At 31.6% G+C, this 10,245-nt stretch overlaps 1 protein-coding gene across 3 annotated transcripts in view; it reads right to left on the minus strand.

The window, feature by feature from the left end:
• The window catches only part of LOC106459822 (surfeit locus protein 4 homolog), a 17,331-nt gene extending 10,896 nt beyond the window's left edge, over positions 1-6,435 (minus strand). Inside the window, exons 1-2 of one of the 3 annotated variants that reach the window (XM_013919486.2) lie at positions 6,369-6,435; positions 1,231-1,342 (exon numbers count right to left, since the gene is read on the minus strand). In XM_013919486.2, the coding sequence (XP_013774940.1) occupies positions 1,231-1,278 (48 nt within the window). In that variant the 5' untranslated portion in view covers positions 1,279-1,342; positions 6,369-6,435. Of the gene's footprint in view, positions 1-1,230; positions 1,343-4,657; positions 4,677-5,834; positions 6,133-6,368 lie in introns of those variants that run through there. The other 2 variants (XM_013919487.2, XM_022386371.1) reach the window with 2 other exon arrangements.
• Between the last annotated feature and the right edge of the window lie 3,810 nt (positions 6,436-10,245).

Genomic DNA, 10,245 nt, shown 5'->3' on the forward strand with positions numbered 1-10,245 from the left:
CTCTTCTTTTTTCAAGAGAAAACAATTTCAGAGATCTTAACCTCTTCTTGTATGACAACCCCCTCCGTTCTAGTGGTCCTACACTGAACCCTTTTCAATAATTCAATGTCCTTCCTAAGGTATGGAGCCCAAAACTGAACACAATACTCCAAATGTAGCCTAACCAGTGACCTACACAGTGAAAGTATAACCTCTTTAGACTCGTATTCAATTCTTCTAGATACAACCTAAAATTCTGTTTGCCCTACCACTAACAACATCACACTGGATTACTTAAGAGACCGATCAACCACTACACTAAGATCCCTTTCGTTCATAACACAAACAAAACCATCTTGAACAGTTTCTAAAAACCTTTATCCTTCATTGTTTGACTAACATTTCCCAATCTATATGCCTGAAATTAAAACCACCAATAATTATGACCTCATAACAGCTGAAATAACCTATACAATTTCAGTCACTATCTTCACTGCCTTTAATACACAAATCCTATTTTACAAACTCATGCTCCTGCATTTAAGTTACCTACTGGTTCATATCTTATGTGCAACTGCCCTTAAAATAAGATGATTTGCAATGTAATCCATGGGATCAACATGTATCATTTCTTGACAGAAAGAGTTGTTTTTTTGTTTTTTTAAGGAAAATGGTGTAGTAAAAAAAACAAGAACCTTCATTTAGACATTTAAATTTCAAAAGATTTAGAAAGTATGAATCCCATTTCTGTGCTTCAGGTATAGAATACCACTCTTTAGTTGAAATCCACTATAATTATATCAAAACATGTACATGGTCAGAGTTACCACACTAACCTCAAAATAATAAAACAAATTTTTTAGGTTTTTCATAGGAAACAAAAAGGTGAAGAAAACATACTAATCCCACAACCATGACAGAGGGCTACACCAATTTATAAATTTACATAAACATTTAAATAATTTTTCATTTAGAAAAATTTTGAGCAGTTTCAAAAAGTTAATATTTTTGTTGTAAGATACAAAACTAAAATTTTTTTAAAATGTACAATTCATACTAGCATCTAAAAGCATATGGGATTTAAATTTTTTTTTTCTTTAGGTATTTGATCACAACATTTATGGTTGAAATTATTTTAGAATCATTACAAATAAATTCTGAAATTATTAAAATATAGTTTTGCTAAATTAAATTATATTAATTAAAGAAAAAAAGAACATTTTTCACATAAACAATAAAAGATTACCATACCTCATCTGCAATATCTTCTGCTTTACTTAACACTTTGTTTTGATTCATGGTAAGGTATGAGTATAAAAGTGAAATCACAACAGCTTCCCCCTTAATGAGTTATGCATCAATTCTGAAAAAAAAAAAGTTGTAAAGCAACCTAAAAATTAGTTGTTTGTTTGGTTTTTAGCATTTACTGGCACAAAGCAACTTAGCTATTTGCACCAAACAACCAGTATAAAAATAAAAACAAAAAGTAAAATTCTATGATAAGGTAAAACGAAATAAGTTAAAATCTGAGCAATGTCCAAAAATCAGATAAAAACACCAACTCAAATTGAATTAAAAACGACCTAGGGCCCACAAAAATCTAAAAACTAAGTCAAACTGGAGAGTGTCACCACTGCCAATGACACTATCCAATGTTAGCGGTAAACCACAAGATAAAATATCTCTAAAATGGTGCAGCCACTTGCATTCATAGCAACGGCACGAAAGTAAAAGGTGAGCAATTGTGACTTGAGTGTCACAAAGGTCAAACATTGGTGAATCAGTCCCACATAGAAGAAAATGACAAGTTAAAAACTTTGACCAATGCGTAGCCTAGCTAAGATAACTTCCTCCCTTTGATCCTCAAGGAAACACGATGGCCAAACACCAACAGTAGATTTAATCTGGAAAAGCAGTTTATGAAGCTGCTCTTCCCAAATCAACTGCCAACTGGTGCGAGGCCGTGCCTTGATCACAGGACTATAGTCCATAAACGAAACAGGCAAGGCAGTGACAGTGCCAGAGCAGACAGACTTAGCTGCGGTGTCAGCAAGCTTGTTCCCACAAATACCGACATGACCAGGTATCTAGAAAAATTGGATAGAAATGGAAGATAGAGAAAAATGGGCCAGTCGTTTTTGAATATTGGCAAAAACGGGGCAAGAAAACACATTAAGCAAGTCCAGAGCCAGTAGACCTAAACATTAACCATAAGATTTACTTATGTACATATCAAAAGCAGTTTATAATATGATATTTAACATTAAAACAAAGATGCTAACTCAAAATAAGGAGATTTGTATAATGAATTGTGGTTGTGTGACTAGCAGGAGCCAGATCAAATTTAAAATAATATTGATCCATGAAATGCATCAGATGACATCATTTTGCTTCACTGAATTAAAAATAATTCTGGGGGAGCATGCCTCAAGACTTCCAAGAAGACAACCTCTTTTGGTGCTTGCAAACAAGTTGTATTTCTTCGAAAGATTTACTCAGACAGATTCCTTAAAGTGGGCAGTTTGTAGTTTTTTTGTTTTTTTTATTTGTAAACTAGGACTGGCAAGCACTTTTAAGGATTTTGGTGGTGATGAATAATTGCAATCTGTTTGTAGAGTTTGTTGGTTGGAGGAGAAATTGAAGGTTATCCTAAATAGAGTAGAGGGAATAGATAAAGAGAAATGTAAACTGTGGGAAATGGCAACAGGATTTAAAGAAAAACATATATGCAAGAGATACGGTAGCTAACAATGACTTCCAAGAAGTTAAGAGATAGTCCCATAGCTAGAAGCAGGGGATTTAAGTGTAATGGAGCAGGTTTTATTAAATGACGGATTTCAGATTTTGGTTTCAGCAGATGAAGAACTATGGGATGAAAGAAAAACAACAGGGATAGATAGGGATGATAATGAAAAACTTGAGGTTATAGTTATAAATGATTATTTAGTATAGCAAGTAGACAGGATAGTCTGTGGGGTAAATAGGAAGGAAAATATTATACTATCCATGGACAAAGGTAGAGAGCATAACTGAAAGAGCAAGTGATATTGTAAAGGGTGATAGTTGTGATGCAATCTTTGTAGTGTACATAGGAGTTAAAGATAAAGGGAAAGATAGATCAGAAGAGCTGATAAGTACAGAGGAGTTGATAAAGGCATTTAAAGAAAAGGGCCATAATAACTTAATTCTTTCAGGGATACTGCCTGACTTATTTGTGGGAATAATATAAGTAAGTCATTAGGGTTGAATGGTAATCTTAGGTTAATATGCTAGGATGAACAGATTTGCTGGTTGGACTTGTTGGATCAGTCCAATGGGAAAAGGAAGCTTTTTTTGGAATATTTGGTTTACATTTAAATATGGTAGGGGCTGTCTTGTTTGCAAGAATTATTAACTCAGCTGTAAAGGTAGCTTTAGACTAGGATTAGACAGTGTTGGAGGATAGGATAAAAAAATGCAGAAAAAATAAGATGTACAGTCTGTTAGTGGATACATGGAAGAAGGCTTTTAGTTGGAATATGTTACAGGCTACCAGATAAAACTGATGAAATTAACGAGAAACTTTTTAGTGAGATTAAGATTTCAGTTATTAAATGAGATCATAGTTATGGGGATTATAATTTCAGGCATATAGATTGATAAATGTTAAAGTTAAACCAATAGAAACTGTTCAGGATCGTTTTCATCACCAAGTGGTTACGAAACCAACAAGGAACAATGATATTTTGGATTTACTGTTAACTTCTACTATAGAAATAGTTGATAGGTTGGAGATCCTCTGGGTGAAAGTGATCATTGTTCAGTTAGGTTTGATGTTTTATTGCATAGGAAGATCGGGAATAGTGAGATTTCGGTTAAAACTGACAAAAAGCTAAAATTTCTATTGTGAACCGAGTAACTGGATTAACTGAAGATACTGATCAAATGCAGAAAATATTTTAAAATATTTTTTTAATATTCAAAATAGACACATTCCTTATTTATAAAATAAGGGTTAACTGCAAGTAAAAGACTCAAAGTTGGCTCACAAATAATACAAGAAAAAATTAAAGAAGTTTAAATTGATTTCATGATGGTGGACTTAGAGGATCACAGAAGATCAAGAGAATTGGTCAAACAGGAAATTAGGAAATCAGAAACAACATAGAAAAAAAAAAAGGTTAACTAAAAATGTAAAAGTTAACAGAAAGAATTTCTTAAGCATGTTAAGGGTTAGCATAATGTTAGGATGGAAGTACAGCCTTTGAGACAGAAAGGAGAAGCCTCATTTCTGATGAGATGGCTGGGATACTAAATTCTACTTTTTCTCAATTTGTACTAATGAGCCTGTTAAGATATTGTTGGTTATTACGCACAAAGTTACACAATAGGTTATCTGTGCTTTACCTACACAGGTATCAAATCCAAATTTTTTAGTTATAAGCCCTCAGACTTACTGCTAAGCCAGTAGGGTGGGGGGGGGGGGCACTTGTTAAGAAAATACTGGAAGCTTCAAGAATGATAAACCTCCTGAGCCATTGGATTGGATATGTAAGCATGGACATTACCAAATTAATGACTACAATAATTTCATCAAAATGTAAATCTGTCAACTGTGAAACTTAAAAACTTATTATTATATTAAATTTAAAATGTCATAATGAAACAAGTATAAGATAGCGAATCACAGGTGACATACTTAGATTTTCAATACTCGATACCTATTATGGAGACAAAATAAAATCAAGATTCATCAGGGTTTAAGATCTGAAACAGATACTACACTATTGTAACATGTGATACTTCATGTAAGTTTCCATTCTTTGAAAAATCTGTTATGTTTGAGAACATAAAGAAAGGTAAAAGTATGTCGATTTAAGAAAAAACAAACTAAATAAATAGATAATGCTAAGATCAATTATTTTTATTCATTAGCTATGATAGCAAACACATATAACTAACATATATATATTAAACTAGCCAGCAATTAGCTCACGAGATCTTACATTTAACACCTAGATACATAACATGACCATCATGTATATAATCAAATTAAAACAATTATATGAACATTATTTTGGAAATCCATAATTTTGGCTATACAAAGAACCATTTTGAAATTTTATGTATTGCTAAATTTTAAAGTCACTTAGTTATGTAACCAATACATAACTCAGTCTACAGTAGTATGTATAACGGCAAAAACAAGTTATGAGAGGATATATGTGGCTGTTGTATGTGTGTACATACGTACACACACACATTTATAACAACAAACCATCATTTATGTAGTCAAACAAAACTAATACATGACCATTGTGCAGACACTCAATAGGTTTGGGATTTTATGTATTATTAATTCATTATACCTACCTAGTTGAACTACATGAACTCATAAAAGAAGCTGTTTAATTTTTAAATTTATGTTTTTACCAAATCATTACCAAGTCTCAGTTAATAATAACTTAACAGAAGCACAACTCTAAATGATAACTTCATGTTACTACATGACCTTCTTGTCACATAGGAAATCTTACATTTTTTCTTTTTTTTTTTTGTTTAAGAGGTACCAACATAACTATTTTTCAATGTCTAGGATTATAAAACAGCTTTTAGTTGGAACAAATCTTATTTTTAAATACATTTCATCTCCAAGACTGCATATTATGGTCTCTTCCCCTCTAGTTTTATTAGTACTGGTAGACGAGATTCATGCTTTTTGTAATACACACACATGCATATATTACTTCCCAATTTTCTTTGATATTGTTTTAAGCATTTGTAAACATTGTTATATATACATTTATTTGGTAGTATCACATAATCATCAAAATGGAACTTTTTAATTTACAGATTCATTGGTTAGCCAAAAATACCTGAACTGAAGAAGAATATTGTCCCAAACATAGTACCAACAGTCTATATTACAAACTATTTATCGGTAATTAACAATTTTATACCCTGCCTCACAGAGTAACTAACTTGAGATCGATCATTGTCCAATTTTACTAATTATGTGTATTACTAAATGGCAACTTATGTTTATAATATTAATAATAATCGTAGTAGATGCGAGATATTTGATCCGAAATTTGAAAAGAACGTACACTAAAGTGTGAATTAAGCGTAGATTAGCATACAAAACATTTTATATTAAATATAATTTTTAATCTATAACTATAGTACAAGTACAACATAAAAATTACATATAATTGAAAAATAACTTAAGTTATAAATATAACATAAGTTATAGGTATATTACTTAATACTATTACTAAGTATAACTGAAATAAATACAACAAGAACTAATTATTTCAGTCAAAGTTCTACTCTAATAAAATTAAATAAGCGTATACAGTACAATTGCTGTACTCCTGATATCATACACACAAAAAAATCCAAAATACTACCCTCTAGCTCAATCCTCCTACGAATTTTTAAAGCTGATGTGTCCAAAGAGTATGCTGCATGTTGCTATTTTGTTATCTATTTTAAGGGACCTTATTTATATTATCGGTATTTATATAAAAATAACAATAAATTTAATGCGTAATTTTCAATGCTTCAATTAGTGTTCTGAAAAATATTTTCGCTATCAGTTTCAGAATATTTAATTATAAATTTATATATAACGTTGTATCGATAAATATGAAAAACTACTGTCTTTAAAAACAACTATACTTATGTTTTTTAGATAGAAAAAATCTATCTTAAAAATGATTTCCACTAGTAGTATTCAAATTAATATTCATGTTTATTCTGATACGTCAATAATTCTTCTGACAGTACTTTTAATTAATTTGGCAAACTAGAACTAAGTTTTTTAATTAATTCAATGATAGTAATTTGGGAAGGGAACATTCACAATTACCATCATTAGAAATTATCTAACATTGTTCAATATAGGTAGGTGAATGGGTGGGTGTGTTAAAAGAAAAGAAGCAAAAATGTGTTCGATAAAGTAATTTAAAAATTCCAACAAAGCCAATAAATTTGATTTCCTTTTTCCTTTTCTTGACTTTCTTTAATAAATGTGGCTAACAGGACATTTGTTTAATTCTTTCACACTCCACACTAGGTCTTATATTTCAACATTTTTATGCTCAATAAATAAGTGGATCTTGGTATTATGGTACAAAGTTCTACAATTTTTAATGATGAAAATTATGATTTGTACCTAATTATATAGTTAGATATGTTTATACTACTCTTTAGCTACCAATACAAACGTCCTTAATTTATTCATGAATGGGAATAAAACAATTCTGATGTATTATCATTATTATGTGACTATCCCAATAGTATTGTTACGTCTCCGTTTTCTAATTGATTTTCCGTAACTTCGTACCGACGAAACTTAAGGACACAAGTCTTTACTTAATAAAACTGGTTTATTCTTTCCGAATATAACTTAACCGATACACTCAACTTCAACAATCGCGCTAAAGAAACGCTATGGCAACGAACGTCAATAATACTCAGACCGCAGATCAATTACTCACTATCTATCTGCACACACATTACATTACCGCGTCACGTTGTCCCCTCTTATATATACCAGCCTACCCTACATCTAGTAAGAAGTAGAACATTCGCCAAAGTACATGATAGTTCTAGAAACGTTGCGTCACTGTAGTCATGTGACTCGCTGACGCAACAGTATATACAAGTCATGTACTGTATAAGATTAGAGATCCTTAAAGTTAACATTATTCGTGATTTTTCTATAGTTATATATCTAATAACAATAACAGATTAATACCAACAGAATTCTAAACGTCCTTTAAGTACGTTTGAAATGAAACTGTTTTCCTTGGTAATATTTGTTCAATTTATGTAATACTTCTTTCTTTTTTTTTCAAAAGAAAGAATGTGAAGTCACGGAAAATTACACAGAATTAAACTAAATTTCGTGACTTTAAAATGTATTTTTTTAAAGAATCACGATATAAGGCTATTTATAAATCTTTAAAGGGTATAACAAATATAACGATAACTAATACAATTGTTTTCATAATGTTAGTAACATTCAGAACAGAAGTTCACTGTGGCATGTAAGAGGCATTTCTAAACATCATACATATTGTTGTAACTAATCATGATGTTTATAATATCTAGAAATTTCAAGATTGTTTAGAATCTAGAAGCTTCGTGTAATACGTAGAAACAAGGGTAAATTATTAATTTGTGGGTCAAGTGAAGCAATAAAAGTTATTGAATAGTGAGTGAGTAGTTTATTTCAGTGAAAGTTATCGCGCCTATACTCGATATATTAGTGAGGAAATCCTGTAAGTTTTGTATTTCTGTTGAAACGTTAGCCTACAACTTATGTCAAAGTGATCGTATCTTGAAGAAATGTTGTAGAAGAGTAAACTATTTTTTTTTATTTACTTGGACTGGATTTCGAACTGTTTTTTAACCAAATAATCCAGAAAACTCTCCTAACATTAAAACATGTTCCAACAATAAGTGTTTTTCCGGTGGGACAGCGGTAAGACTACGGATTTACAATGCTAAAATCAGGGATTTCATTCCCGTTAGTAGACACAGCAAATAGCCCGATGTGGCTTTGCTATAAAAACATACACCCAACAATAAGTGAGGGGATGTGGAGTAATTTTATTACGAACAATGCTCTTCTTCTTAATATTAGTAATAAACATCCTTATAACACCAAATTTGTTATTTTTGTTTAATTGGACACACTTTTCCTTTATAGCTTCTTCAGGAGCATTTATTACTAGGATTGAATTTTTTTTTATATACCTATATGCACTACTGAAATTAAATAATGCTTTTATTTTTTTTTATAAGCTCTGAAACATTTATCTGATTTCACTTTCAAATGATGTATAAGTAAGCATACAACTGTTTTACATATTCACAGTCTACCCCTGACAAAGAGAAGTCTAATTTTCGAAAGCGCTCAGGTTACATAGGCTTGCGAACTTAAACTTCATAAAAGTGGTTTTGGTTTTAATAACGGGTTTTCCATAATACAGCAACGCAGATTTTTTATCACGTAAGACTTTTTTTTATCAATCTGGGAGAAACAAAAGCTCTTACTTAGATCAAATTATTATTTTGTTTACCACAATGAACATTTATTATTATTATGTTTGTTAACAAAAATACAAAAAAACTGAAGAAAATATAAGAACTATGATGTCATTCATCCTAATTGTGTGTGTGTGTGTATGAAATTTTCGTATTTTAGTCCCAAACTACCTGTTGCGATCTTTCTTTCATATATTGCATCTGGAGCATTTCGTTTCAATGACCAGTAGTAATCAGCCATCATGCTGATATTCCACCATCCCTTACACCTCCTCTCCATTTCCTTGATGTATTTATGAAATCTTTCCCTTTGTTTTTCGCTGACGGTACTGATATTTTCATCGAAATAGTCAATATGTGAATGTAAAAAATGAACTTTCAAACTTATATTACAACCCAACTCTTTGAATTTATCGAGCATGTTACTGACAACATTTTCGTAATTTGTTTGCATGTTGTTTCCTAAAAATTTGTCAATAACATCTTTAAAAACAATCCACGTTTCTTTTTCAACTTTCCTCATTGTCCTTTCAAACTGTTCACTCGAAGTCAATATCCTAATCTGAGGACCCACAAAAACCTACTTTTAAGTTTCGCCTCTAAAAGAGCTGGGAATTGCTCACATAGATACTTGAAATAGTCGCCATCTTTGTCCAAGACCTTTACAAACTGCTTTATCAAGCCCAGTTTTACGTGAAGTGGAAGTAATAGGACTTTCTTTGTGTCAACGAAACTTTTACGTTCAATGTTTTTGATCCTGATATCAGGCTAACTCTGCGTGGCCCATGCTTCTTTATCCAGTGCTGATTTCGTGTTCTGCTGTCCCATTCACACAAAAAATATGGAAACGTTGTATAACCGGATTGTTGACCCAAGAAAGTCTCGAACTTCTTAACAAGGTTAAATGCAAAGAACATGGTTGGCTACCTTGTGGAGACTTAAAAGTCATTTGTATGTTTGGTACCTTTCCTTCAAGTGAACCGAATGAGCAATAGGAGCAGATACATATATTGTTACGCCTCCAGTCGTTAGTTAATTTTTCCGTAAATTCTTTCCGACTAAACTTTACGATACACACAATTTCAACAGTCGCGCTATAATTCTCAACGAACGTCTCACGTGCTCGAGTTCAATTACACACTCTCTGACTGCAGTTCAATTATTCACTACCTACACATTGTCCCGTCACGTTGTCACCATCTTATATATACCAGACTACCCTATATCTAG

Source organism: Limulus polyphemus, unplaced genomic scaffold (assembly GCF_000517525.1).
Source record: "Limulus polyphemus unplaced genomic scaffold, Limulus_polyphemus-2.1.2 Scaffold664, whole genome shotgun sequence".
Taxonomy (NCBI): domain Eukaryota; kingdom Metazoa; phylum Arthropoda; class Merostomata; order Xiphosura; family Limulidae; genus Limulus; species Limulus polyphemus.